This window comes from Daktulosphaira vitifoliae, unplaced genomic scaffold (genome assembly GCF_025091365.1).
Source record: "Daktulosphaira vitifoliae isolate Bord-2020 unplaced genomic scaffold, ASM2509136v1 Scaffold_2, whole genome shotgun sequence".
NCBI lineage: Eukaryota > Metazoa > Arthropoda > Insecta > Hemiptera > Phylloxeridae > Daktulosphaira > Daktulosphaira vitifoliae.
This window is the reverse complement of record NW_026099573.1, coordinates 13,671,729-13,686,636: the sequence shown is the minus strand read 5'-3', so window position 1 is coordinate 13,686,636 and position 14,908 is coordinate 13,671,729. Positions and strand designations below refer to the sequence as shown.

Sequence of the window (14,908 nt, the reverse complement as noted above, 5' to 3'; positions counted from 1 at the left end):
ATGCATTTAAATAGCAATTAGCTGCAATTCGTACTCATTACAGCCATTAATAGCTTTCATAGTTATCCATAAAGGGCATATTTTAGTATAAAAGTATTTTTAAAACTGATTGAAAAATACATGTGTCATACAAGTAAAATCTATTGCTTTTCCTCTTTTATGAACTTTTTTTTTTATAACACTAATGTTTTTAGAGAGTCATTAACTTAACTTCTACCATTTATTAGTTGAATAAAAAAAATCAGAAATTTTTGAAGTATAGTATTACAAATAAAACACACACTGGAAATGATTTAATATATTTTTTTGAAACAATTATTCTATAATGTATACATATATTTATTGAAGTTTTAGTAAATTTTATTATAAAAGGAAGAGAAATTAGAAATATTTACAATATTTACAAAGTCTATTCACATTTTACAAGTATCATTTCATTTTTATGATCATTATTGTTTTGCACATAATTATTTATATATAAATAATGATAAAAATATACAACATAAACAACAGTTAAGCTTAGTCTAACAATTCATAATTAGGTTAAAAAAATTATTAAATCTATTCAATGAAATTCTTTTAACTTATCTAAAACAAAAATGAAAAACATACACATTTGTTTTCACATGTTATGAATTAAAAATATACTTTACTGTAACATAAATAATAATCATCTTTTCAGCTTTAATGATTACAATATGACCTAGATAAACTGTTACACATGTATATTTACAAGTATACATTTTTCAGTGAATTAAACTATGCATGATATAACCATACACACTTCTGAACACATAAGTATACTGTCAAAAAATTTCACTGAGAAAAGTCAGGACTCAAGTCAAATTATGTCCCTATTAATAGTACCCTGATGAATGAATGCTATAACTTTAAAATTTATGGAACATTAGCCACATAAATGCTTATAAAGGCAAAAGATTTATTAAAAATATATCAATATTCAATTTTTTTTTTATGTAAAAAATATTAATTTATTAATATAACAATAATACATCAGTAGTGACTTGAATAATATCCAACAACCATTATCTGTTAAGGAATTTAATCTTACAACAGTTCTAGGCTCAAAATTACCTTCTATTATAAACAAAATATTTAACCTTGACTGTTAAAAATAATATATAACTTTTAATTTGAAGGAGTTCAATTTACAATCACGTTAGAATTTTAATAATAATCCAGTTCACAGAACAGAACATCTATACAAAAATAATTATAATGAATTATTTTTTTTGTCAATTAAGTTAAATGTACAAAGTCAAATGTCAATAAGAAAAACATAAATAATTACCAATGTATACAATGTTATTATACATTATAACTGAGTAACATTGAAGTAAAGAAACAATTAAACTTAAGTATATTACAAATAACAAAATATTATAATGATTAAAAACCAATGATGGTGTCAGAAATACTATTTAAAATTACCTAAAAACGCCCAGTAGGAGGTAAGAATGAGTTCACACAGGAATTAAACTCATTGTTAATAGGTGGAGTGAAATCTTCTGGAACATCAAGGGTTGTACTCGTTACCTAAAGTACAAAATGTATACATATGTATTTAAATTAATACCAATTTTTTATAAAAAATGCTATATTAAAATACTTTTTTTAATAAAATTATAGCCAGTTATAAAAATAACAAAATTTATGAATTAAATTTATTTTAAATGGTTAAAATAGCTGACTAATAATTTTGCATAAATTGCTTCAGACTTGAATGATGCAAGTCTGATATTAATATATACAACAAATATATCTTTTAAATTAAATATTAAGTTGAAACAATAATTTTGTTGTCAGTTATAATAATACTACAATTTATATATTAAATATATTTTAAAAGGTTAAAATAACTGACTAATTATTTTGCATGAATTGCTTCCGACATTGAAAAATACAAGTCGGATATTAGTACATGCGACAATAAAAACTTTTATAAAGGTAAAGTAGGTATTGAACTATAGATAGAATTCAGCTCAGGAACATAGCTGAACCAAAACTTGAAAATGTTCATCAATAAAAAATCATTTTTTTTTCTGAACATATTGTAGAGCAATAAATACAATTTGTTTTTTAATTTAGATGTCTAAAACATTACTATAAGCCAACATTAGAGTTACCAGGTGGGTTTGTAAAGTAATCCCTTTTTCAATTTCAAAAAATATATTTTTAATATCAAACACACATAAGTGATAATTTATCAACAACTTATTAGATATCAACTACATAGCTACTTGTGCCAAAAAATTTTGCATTTGGAATTAAAGTAACAATACTAACTGTTAGTTACATCTATTAAAATTTTCAAATATGTAAAAATAAAAGACAATAGAAAAAACTAGATGTTTAATATTGCATGTATTGCTTCCAAAAATCAAAGATGACTTTTAGATATTAGTTCATGCTATTATAGCTGAGCTCTAAAATACCGTATAAAATAATTATTATCAATTAAAATAACAAAAATATTAGAATTGTTTAATGTGTATAAATTTAAGCAGATTAAGAGTTACAATGGAGTAATTATCATAATAAAATATAATTAAAATTAAAATAAGGGAATAATAAAATTATTTAATCTTTTTATTTTAAGCCTCTAATTTACAAAACAGACTTGTGTTTCAAAAAAATATGATAACATATTTAATGTGTGAAGTTAATACCTCATAAATCTCTGCATTACTGTCCTTTGTATTTTCTTTGTCATTATTCACCACCTTTGACTCATTATTAGTATTACTAACAGTTGCTGCTAATGAAGTATCTATTTCAGCATCATTAGAATTAATATTTTCAGAATTTGGTTTTATCGATTCTGCAGGATTATTTTCGTTGTTTTGCTGGTCAATATTAACTCTAAAATGTAAATTCAAAAGAAAATTTAAATGTAAAAAATTATTCATGCTTACATTTGAAAGATATTATTACTCATATAAATCAGTTTCCACATCTGTAAACTAGAGTTAATTATTAAAATTTTGTTTAAATATGACCATTTTATAAATGCTTATTTGATAAATATTTTAAAATTAATATTATCTAATAATAAAAAAAAAAAAAAGTAAACTTATAATAATTTTCTACTGGAATACAGATATTAATTTAGGTAATCATTGTTTCTAAAGTGTAAAATTAATTATTATTATGTTAATTTGTACAAACCCTAGATTTGTTTCTCCTGCTTCATTATTCTTAGGCTGGTTTTCTCGTACTCTTTGATCTCGTTTTCTTTTCTTGCTCCATAATTCATGACAGTCCTGCCACGTAGGTAAGGCTTCCACAACATCCATTCTATTTTTTTTTCAAATAATTAAAATAAAGAAGTTATTTTAATTTTTTTAATAGTACCTTTATACATAATTTACTTTTAAAGTTAGAGTAAACAAAATTTATTTTATTATTTTTCTGAATTTCTATTTAACCTAAAGTTGAAATAATTTCAAAATTATCATTTTATTTCTTAATAGGCTAAAAAAAATTATTTGTTGCAATAAGAAAGCTAGAATATATTACATTAGAATAGTTATTTCGTACTTGTACGTAGTAACCCAATATGAGTTACTACAGCATATTAATCACATCTCATAGCTAAATTACTTCAATTTTTTTTTTTAGAAAGTATTAATGTGAACATTATTTGACTTTTTAAAAAATAATTTTTTTATTGTTTTGAGAAATATGATTAATACTAGAGGCACAACTATTAGGTAAAACTTCTAAAAATTTAGAAAACTATATTTACTGATACATAAAAATATTTTATAAGGTGAAAATTAATTTTTCAATAAATATAGGGCTGCCGCTAGAAATGTATTTTAAAATAGAGGTAATGTACTAAAAACAAAAAAAAGAAACTGTTTATAAAATAGTTTATTAACATCATTTTAAGTACAATTTGTTGATATAGAGTAAATAAAGTTAATATCATTATAAGGCATAAGGGATAAAACTAAAATATTTAATCACTTATAAATGGAAGAATAAAAAGTACTATACTAAACAAAAAAAAATTCCTTAAAATTATTATTATTTTAAAAAATCTAGGGGTTAACGACAAATTAATCAAACCTGTATAACACAAACTCAGAGTGAATAATAAAGATATGAATAATCCAATAACATTTGATACAATTATAATTTTGTGGAAATTATTTTTAAAAATAATTATTTCATTTTCAGACTATGTTCAAAGCACATTTTTTATAATTTATTACCAATAAGAAAAAAGCTAGCAGAGTGGGTATGATAGTAATTAAATAAAATCACTATCATAAAAAAAGCTTCGATACATATTTGTAGATAGTGTTTAACTTTCAGAGAATTATTGAATTATTCCTAAATTATTAATCCTCATCTCCTTAATTATATCCTGATTACTAGTTTTATAATTTATAAGTACATACATGAACAAACACTTACTATGGTAATTAAGTTAAAATTTGAAGTACAGATATTTTCTGAATATTTTCAAAAGTTAAGTAGAAAAAATTCTACTGTTTATATGTATATTTAAAGTTATGAACCCAACCTCCCTTGTATAAGGAAAAAAATTTTGATTTTTAAAAAAAGGATTTTTATAAAAATATACAAAACATATATTAAAGCTTTTTTGGTTAGCTAGACTTGGTCTAGTTTAAGTTGGTCTCTGAATCAAAGAAATATTGAACTATAAATTGTAATGAGTTATTTGCAATTATAATATTTATTATAAAATAAAAAAAAGCCAAAAAGTTTTTATTATTGTAGAAAAATTTTATTACCTATACTTAAATTGAATGAACTAAGGTAAGAATTACTATAAACTAAGAAACCAAATAAATTTTTCTAATAAACTAATATAAAAATCAATACTAACTTTTCTGGTTGAACATTTTTGAGCCAATTACATTTTAATGCTTTATCAGCAGTTATTCTTTTGCTAGGGTCTAATTCCAACATACTATCTAGTAAATCTAAAGCTCCATCATTCATAAATGTAAACTCCTCACGAATTCGTCGACGATAAACTTTTTTAGCTTTCAAAGAATGCCAAAATGGTAAATTAATAACAGTAGGCCAAACAGCTGGGGTTGGACTTCCACATAATCGTGATATTGTTTCTAATTGCATCATTTCTTCATTAGCCTAATAAAAAATTTTGTTGTTATCATCAAGAATGATAAAATAAATTTTTTTACATACTTGAAACAAAGGCCTTTTCAAAAACAATTCCCCTAGAATACATCCACAAGACCAAACATCAATTGATGTACCATATCTTTCTTCACCAAGTAATAGTTCAGGGGGTCGATACCATAAAGTAATAACTTTATTAGTATATGGACGTTGTCTATCTTGAGCATTGTATAACCTTGCTAAACCAAAATCAGCAAGTTTAACCTCACCCCTGAAAAAATGAAACAAACATTTGATATAGTATTGGCACAATCTTTTTATTATTTATACAGTATTAAAATTTATCTACTTATTATTCATTAAAATGTTACTGCACTTAATGTCTCTATGTAAAAAATTTCTACGATGACAGTAATTTAGACCTTCTAGTAACTGTCGCATAATGCTAGCATTGTGTGTTTCATTGAAATTTACCATTCCTGATTCCAATAAACCCATTAAATCATGGTCCATATATTCAAACACTAAATAAAATGAACCTCGATCCTGAATTAAAAAAATATTAATAATCTCAATTTCAGTTTTTATTAAATATTATACTTTTTTAAAATCAAGTGCATCTTGTTTATCAGTAACAATTTCTCTAAGATTCACTATATTTTTATGATTTAATTGACGTAGAATTTTGATTTCACGGACAGCTGTAATTGGGAAACCTTCTTTTTCATTTTCTAAGCGAACTTTTTTGAGAGCAACAAAAACCCCTAAAATAAATATTTTATAACATAAGTTTCAGTAAAAATTAGATTAGATTAATTAGACATTTTTATATTTTTTAAACATAAATAGAATTAAACACAAAACTTTTGTTAGAATACTCAAATTAATGACCAGTTTTACATCATTCTATTTCCCGAACTTAACATATTACAGAGGGTGGCCCTCTTTTACATGTTAGGAAGTGTTTAAGATGATTTTTGGCTAGACCACTAATGTACAGGATAGTTATTATGGCCAGCTTGCACCAGAGACTAGACACTAATTATGAGAAAAACACAAAAAAAAATCCCGTTGGAACTATGGGAACAGAACCTTCACTAAAGACGTTTCTACTCTTTAGATGAAATCAAAACCCCTAAAATACTCAAATTAATACATTTGTAAATATAATAGCACCCATACCTAATTTTTAATCTAAAAATAATATATTTTAGTTGTATAAGAAGTGAAGAAGAAATAATATTTTATTATTATAACAATAATTCAAAGTTGAAAAACTCTTTAAATAACCAACAAATTATAATTTTAATTTTCAAAATAGTAATTTTATATAATGTTTAGTAAGTAAAGAAACAAGTTTCTGCTGTTTTCATTGTTTGTAACAAGCGACCTGTTTTCTAACTTATTGAACATCTATAGATTAGATTGATACCAAGAATTCTTATTAAGTTCAATCATTACACTTCTGCAGTGGTTGAAGTTTGTTAAGATTATTTTGTACCACTCTACTATTTACAATATGTTATTTTATTACTTAATATTTATATTTATTAAATATACAATATTTTATTAAAGTTTTGATAACTGAATATTTTTTTAAAATATCATTAAGTATTTAATGGTGACTTTCATACTAATTGGTTAGACATTTCTATTATACCTGTAGTTTTATCTTTAGCCTTATAAACTTGCCCATAAGTTCCTTCACCAATTTGATTTATTACTTCAAACATGTCAACACATTGTTCACCCCAATCGATAGGACTATTTGCAGCAGCAGATTTAGTACCTTTTCTTCGATGTAACACTTTAGGTCGTTTTATTTTGATATTTGGGTCAATGGGTCGAATCGGACGGTCTGCGTTTGAAGTAAATGAAAAACTTTGTGGAAATCCTGTACCTAATCCTAGCATGATAGATCTCTTAACAGCATTCTGTTGAAAGCCTGGTAATGGATGAGAATCTGTTATTGTTTCTGTTGATAATGTTACATTTCTATCATCTTTAGATTCGGGAATAGATCCTAATGAATAATAAAATAAACATTAATAAAGATAATGATTATTATATAAATGTTAAGAGCTTATTACCAGGGGGTAATGGTAAATCTTTAATACTTTTCTTAGAGTATTTGAGTTCAGAATCTGGAGATATGTGATTTTGTACAACAATTGGGGGCATTGGCATTTTTAATACATCAAAATTGTCATTTTGAATTGTTTTTTTTTCGTTAGGAGACAATTTAGGAGACTCTAATAAGGTCGACTCAGAAAAATATTCTGTTCCGTTTTCTACATGGTTTAATGTAGGACCAATATCATTTTTACTTGAAATATTTGGTATGATATCTGATATTGGAATATTATTTGCTTTCATTGTACACATGTCAGACTCAGAATTATTATGTTTTTTTATATTTTCTGATCCATCAAATTTTGTAGAAGAATCAATATCATCATTTCCATTATTTGTATGTGGTTTTAAATTGGAACTGTTGATTTTAGCTTCAATAATAATATTTTGTTCGGGGTCTGAGTCATCCTGAATTTCAACTACTTCATGATCATCATTATTTTTGTTACCCATTTGAGTTAAACATTTCATAGCTATTTCACGCATTTTTCGGTCTTTAACCAGTTCAGCAAAAAGACTTGTTTCACTCATTTTAATCTTAGGTTTTAATTGTTTTGTAGGACTTTTAGTAGGTCTTTTTCTTTTGGCTGTAGAAGAATAACTTCCAGGTGAGTCACTATCAGAGTGTCTATTTTTTGTTTCTTTTGTTGGAGTATGTGAACCACTTCGACTATAAACATTTTTAGAAGGTGATCGAGAGTACTTCGAACAAGGGCGTTTAGTACATTTCCTTGATGATCGAGATCTATGAGGGGAAGTTGCAGAAGAATTATGATGTGGGGATAACATAGATGTGTATGACATGTGCTTTGATGATTTTAAATAAGTATGTGATGGAGATTTTAAGGCCCGTTTTGGAGAATGATAATCATTATGTTCGTGTCTCAAAATGTTAGGTGAATTTGATCGAGACCTAGACAACCTTAAGTTTCTTGAATGTTCATAATGTTTTCTGTCTCTAATTGGACTTCTTGACAACCTTAAACAAATAATAGTTAACAAATATCAATATAAATTATTTATTTAACTTTATTTAAATCAATGTTTTAGCTACGATGCGAAGCTGAAAAGGTATAATTTTACTATGATGTATTTTTTTTATATCAATTAAATATTATACAAATATAAATTACAATATTCAGTAATAATATGTTTTAATTTAAATAAATTTACTAGATGAGATTATTAATTGTGAGTTAACCTAGATATAAAATAATCTAAGCGTCCTTATGTTTTATTCCATAATAAACTATAAATTTATCAAATTTTTTAAAGGGAATGACTAAGAATATGAACATATATTTTCTGGGGATGAAAGACTAATGGCCTTGTATTCATTATATCTAAAGATGAATCATACAAAGATTGTCAGTAAAACTTTAAGATATCATACAAAAAAATTACTAGTATCATGAATATTATTTATTATATTAAGTAAACAGTGAACCCTAAAAATAATTCCAAAGAATAAAATTTTATAAAAAATCATTAAAAATATAAATTTTAACTGTATTATGTTATCTGATTTATTTTATATTCAGGCAACACAATGGTAACCACACATTTGCACTATCAATATAAAAGTATGAATTTGAATAAATGACATTTTAAAATAAATGATTTCATAGTTTTGAATAAAATAGTAATTTTAAAATAGTGTTCTTATTATGTTGATAGCACAATATTTATAACAATATATAAATACTTATATCCCTTCTAGTTACAGCAATAACTATAAAACAATTGTGTACAATTTCAAAAACATAAAAAAAAATAGCTCAAATAGAAACTGAAATCAATTAATACTATAATCTCAGTGCAGACAATAATATGTAAATGCCATAATTTGAATAATTATAGTACATTTTTTAGTGATGAACATTTCAGTTAAAAATTATTTAAATAATACTGGATTTAAATAAAAATCTTTACTATAACTATGACCTATTAAAAACTTCTCAAATAAGTAGTCTCTAAACGTTGAAAAATTTGGGAAGAACATTAGGCTCTTGCAAGAAAAAAAGATAGCACTTCAATTATTAAATTTATTTTTCACTAAAGAAATAGAGCTGCCTCAGATAGAGCCTCAAAGTAACAGTGCTTATTAGGTAATGTGTTACCAATAATGTTACACTGTAAACATTTATTATTATTATTATTATCATCATATTTTAATTATTAATGAATTGTTATAATGTAAAATTAATGTAATAATAATACAAATTATTATTATGTAACAATTAAACACCTGCATTTTTATACTTTTAAGCTTTATCACGTAATGTTTACGTTTTGAATGTACTAAGAATTTTTATAACTTACCTATGACTATGACCAGGTGATCTATCTTTATCAGATTTTTTCTTTCGAGTTCTACTTCTACCATATTTATCATGAGATTTGTTTTTACTGGATTTTAATCCATCACTATCACATCTTTCACTATAATCGTCCATATGTCTTATATGATCACTAAAATTATAATATTATATATTATTATTAATTAGAGAATTTGAAAAATATTTCCCGAATTACAAACCGGCTATAATGTTTTGAAATGCTTTGCGAACTATAATTAAATCGACCATCTGGAGGTTCTGGAGTATGGCTATATTCTTTTCTTATTTCTAAATTTAACAATGGTGGGCTCTTCATCCAACTTAAATATAAAAAAAAAAGTTTTATTTTATATTTAATACGTATAAAAAAATATTAATAATTATAATTTCCAATGCCAAACCATATTTAAATGAATACCAAAGTTATTTGTTTATTTATAAATATTTTTGTTAACATAAGCCTGACAGATAAAGTGTTACCTTTTGTCTTCTTTTCTAAGACGCTTGATATGTTTTTCATCTTCACTGTATGATGGTTCAATTTTGGAAACAGATAAATGAGCTGTTGTTACTAATGGTGGAGTATGTGATTCATCATCAGGGGTTTGTGCAGTGCTATTGGGTTCAACTAAAGTATCCCCATTACTTTTAGAAATATTTATTGGTAACAAATCAGAAAACTTTACCAACCTACTGTCATCATAATTAGATGAATCAGGAATTTCTTTTGACTCTCTCTTTTTCTTTTTTTTTTTTGTACTTGGACTATTTGACTTTTTATGTACTTTTTTACTTTTTTTATGTTTTACTCTTCTCTGTTTAGGAGATATTGAATCCACGATACCATTACTTAATGTCAAGTTAGTTGAAGTAGATGATTCATCAGGTAAAGAATCCTGTTCCCATTGATTATTTAATGGAGAAGCAATTTGTAGTAGTGATCGAGAAGAGTTCACATTAGATAATTGAACATCATGAGCAACAAAATTATTTTCAGGTTTAAACCTATGTGAAGCTAAAACTTCTTCAATATCACTATTTATTTCTCCAGCTTCAGGGCTGCTAAGTTCTTCTGAACTAACATCAGAATACTCAACTAAGGGTTTATTTGAGGAAGATCCACGTTTTTTGTGCTCTTTATGTTTGCGTTTACTTTTTTTCTCTCTAGTTTTTTGATTTGATTTGCTTTTACTAGACGTAGTGCGTTTAATTTCCAGTGCTGGGGGCATATCTTATCATTCCCAGTTATAAGTTTACTCTAATTTAAGAACATTTTTTTTTTTTTACTAAATTAAAATATTTTTTCCAATACAAATAAATTTAACTTAAATAAATAAATTCAAATGAACAACAACAAAAGATGATCTACTAATTATATTTAAAGTTTTCTAATTTGTTCTATCATAGTTCCATATGATGACTTTTGACAAATTACTTACAGCCTCTAAAATCCTAATTCTTGCATTGCTTTGATGAATTATAATAAATAATATAGGGATCTGAAAAAATTACAACAAAATAAATAGAAAAAAATAAAATAGAAATTTAAAGTAACAAAACTCAATAGACTAAAAATTAAAATGTGTGATCTTTGCAGAATTATTATAATAAAATGTATATCCTGAAGCAAGTAAAGATTAATGAAGTATAACATTTCAAACATAGCAATAATTTTAAGAAAATCAAAAAAATTTTTACCCCTTAAACAAAAAAAAATACAGATTTACGTCCTGGTAATGACAGAATTGTAGGAAGTTTTAATTTTCCCTTGATTTAAGTTGATAGTAAATTAATTGGAACATGCGTTCCAGATTTCTATTAAAAGAAAATAATTTTTTGTTTAACACTTTAAAGATGTTATTATTGATTTTTAACATTATGAAATTATTAATTAATGTAGAAAAATAATCTTCAATTTAATAAGAATGACAAATGGAATACTAGAGAAAGCCTTTTTATTTCAACAATTATCATATTGTGGGCTACCTTAAAACTGTCATAAAACACTACTTCAGGGGAAAAGAAATAGTCTGCAAAAAATCATTTCTAATGCTATTATTCAATTTATTAATTAATCAATTATACAATTCTTAAAAAACTATATTTTATTAAAACAAAATGCTATTACTATAGATCAATGTATGGAAAGAAATACATTTAAACTATTATGATTAATTACAATATTTTAATGTTTATAAATTAAATTAATAGAAAATAATCTTGAGTGCTTATTTTCAAATAAATAGTACAAAAAAAAAAAAAAATAGTTTTCATAGCATATTTTTAAAAAATTAAGTATATATGATATGATATGTTTAAGTATATACATATAAATGTATTTATGTCTCAGCTCCCAAAATCTGATTATTATAATCTACACTACCACTACTCAGATTTCAGAAACCTAGGACAAAAACTAAATATGGGGCTCCATGTTCAAAAAATGTTCTCCATTGAACTCTGTAATTTTAGTGCTCTTTTAATTTTTTGTGAAACATTTTTAAAATTACTAAATCCTTTATAATTTTGGGTGATCTAAATAATAAAAGTATACCTCATAGCTAAATTAAATACATAACACCTAAAATCTATATATTTTAATAATACCAATACATACAATAATAATTGTTTATTACTTTATATTAATATTAAGATTATTATCTCGTATGATATTCTTAAATGCAACTAATGAAATTACCATCACACAATTATTTTTATAATTAATATTTTTGGAAATTTTTGAAAAAAGCAATTTTTAAGGGTCTTCCAAAATTTTAACATAGGCATTGCAACAGCTGCCCTTGTAGTTATTGTGACAGGGATAATTTAATAGACCCAGATTGCTAGGAGGCAATCTCATCTGCCACGGATATCATTTTGTGACCTTACAAATTTTTTTTTAACTAACAGTGTTTTAAGTCAAATGTCTTAAAGCTACACTAAATAGACTTGATCAAAGAGGACAAAGCAACATCATATAAATATAACATTAAGATAAGTGTATAATTTTGTGCAAATAAAACTTCAGTTTAACCACTATAAAATTAATATATAAATTCAAAATTTATATTAAACAATATTTTTTAGTGTTTACTTCAATTATTTATCAATAAATGGGTTAGTATATCATGTACAAAATATTTAATTAATTTAACAGTTTATTAATGTAAAATCTTTAACTTATTTAAAATAAAGGGTCTCAATTATTTAAGAGACTAAGAAATTGGGGATTATGTATGGTCACCGGGTAGATTTGTGAAAATGCTCTTGACTGAGTACTGGGGGACTTGGGTTTGATTTTCAGTTCACTGGAATATTTCTTCGTCAGTTTCCGAGTTTCTAATACAAGATTTTTGTATTGATTAATTTTCTTCAGTTATAAGATAATGTAATTAAAAAATAAAAAACTACATTGATACAAATATCAATTATGAGATACTATATCAACTAATATACTTTAAGAAAACTTTTTTTAGATGCCCACATTTGTCAATAAAAGATTCAAATCTAAATACTGTTGCATTCATTACACCACAGCTAACATTTTACTTCTAGTAATGATTGGAGATCATTAAATAGATAACTTAGGTTATTTCCTTAAAGTTTACTATTTGTAAGTGAAACTCGACATTGTTTTACATTGACTAGTCCAGAAAGCTATATTTTTTTTTACTTAAAAATTCTATTTGGTTAAAAAGTCCACTGGTTTTTAGGTATTTACATAATTTTATTATTATTTTTTTTTTTGAATAACTAAACAATTGATATAGTTTTAAGAAACGTTATAACTCAAAATTATAAGTCTGGGCACATAGATGAAAGTTAAAAAATAATGCTACTAAAATATTTATTATTATTTTTTATTTCATAGCTAATGGATAATATTAATCTATTAGCATATGGTAGATAGCAAAAATTTCTGTATGAAATAATTTTAAATTTTCTTAACTTTTAGTAACCATTTTCTCACATACTTGTAAAAAATAAATATTAACTGTAAGAAATTATATAAATGGAAAATATTTGAATAATACAAAACACGGATTTTAAAAAGAAGAGACTGTTAAAATATTTATTAAATGTTTTAGAACATACATTTTCAATAATGAAAATCAACAATACTCATGACATTGGAGTGAAATTTAAATAATAAAAAAAAATTACCTCAGTATTTCTTGGGATTGAAAACCCGGTTCCTCGAATTGAAACGATAACAGTGAAACGAAAGCTACGCACTATCGCGAATCGTTGAGATACACGCTTTTATTCTGCTATAGCACAAATTAAATTTTTTATTTCAAACAATTGAGAAAACTAATACATAATGTGCGTGAAACTAGCAATTTTTTTGTCAGCAATATTGATAACACATTTACTCATAACTGGTCATGGTATAAGTATGGTATAATTATTATAAACCGCTAGAGGTCGTCATGTATATCTTAATTTGATAACTATTTTATTACTTTAATGTATCAATATGTAATTGGCACCGTTAAATTTAAACTCTTCAATAATACTTAAATTGACTACTTCTTACTTCTTACTAGTTTTCGCTTTTTAAAATACCAACTCATATTATCTTCATTTACATAATTACTGAGTACGCCTAAATTTTATAAATTCTTATATATGCCTGGTTTAAGAAGACAAGCTGTGTTTTTATTAAAAAGCATTACATTTTTATCATAAGTTTTGATAGTAAGAATTATGACATTTGATGACGGAAATTCTTATTAAAGTAACACATTGATGAGAATGGGTGCATAAAATGTTCAATTAACATTTGAACTTATTTTAATTATTAATATGTATATATATGATAATATTAATATTTCTGATAATAAACTACCGATATTAAAAATAAAAGAAAAAAATTTTCAGTCAACTCTATGTTGACAATATTTAAATTCTTAATATTGAAATTTGACCGAAAAATTAATGGAGGGCTAATGTCTTTGCCCACGAACGGCTATCGCTATGTACAGTTTTGAATAATAGCAGTTTTCTCCTCTATTCATCATCGCGTTCTGTCTTGTAAATAAATAGCCTCTATAATAACTACGAATACAAAAGAAATTTAATGACGACCCTAATCTATACATAAATATATATAATTTCTTAGTAAAAAACATTTTTTCTAAATTATTATCCTTTTATTTTTTTTTTAGTTTTTATTATGAAAAATAATTATTTTAATCAATTAAAAATTTATTTAATTACAAAAACTAAATTACTTATTTTATTTTTTTAATTGTAATATGTTACTAATGCTAAATACCAAAATATACTAC

The 14,908-nt window shown here is 24.5% G+C and overlaps 1 protein-coding gene and 1 long non-coding RNA gene across 5 annotated transcripts in view; both read right to left on the bottom strand.

The window, feature by feature from the left end:
- Positions 1 to 14,908, bottom strand: part of LOC126899460 (uncharacterized) — a 49,577-nt gene that overhangs the window by 27,278 nt on the left and 7,391 nt on the right. The window lies entirely within an intron of this gene.
- LOC126899452 (cyclin-dependent kinase 12-like) lies at positions 1,142 to 13,964 on the bottom strand. Of its 4 annotated transcripts, XM_050674396.1 has the most exons (15): positions 13,779 to 13,964; positions 11,054 to 11,113; positions 10,095 to 10,872; positions 9,815 to 9,934; positions 9,598 to 9,747; positions 7,233 to 8,254; positions 6,803 to 7,165; positions 5,743 to 5,906; positions 5,492 to 5,688; positions 5,209 to 5,413; positions 4,883 to 5,151; positions 3,190 to 3,318; positions 2,691 to 2,883; positions 1,453 to 1,557; positions 1,142 to 1,220 (listed from the first exon to the last, which is right to left on the bottom strand). In XM_050674396.1, the coding sequence occupies exons 3-14, from the start codon at positions 10,841 to 10,843 to the stop codon at positions 1,453 to 1,455; spliced, it is 3,666 nt and encodes a 1,221-aa protein (XP_050530353.1). In that variant the 5' UTR covers positions 10,844 to 10,872; positions 11,054 to 11,113; positions 13,779 to 13,964; the 3' UTR covers positions 1,142 to 1,220. The 4 variants fall into 4 exon arrangements, with proteins under 4 accessions (XP_050530353.1, XP_050530352.1, XP_050530354.1 ...); XM_050674395.1 differs by having other exon boundaries at positions 10,095 to 11,113; XM_050674397.1 differs by lacking the exon at positions 10,095 to 10,872 and having other exon boundaries at positions 13,779 to 13,963.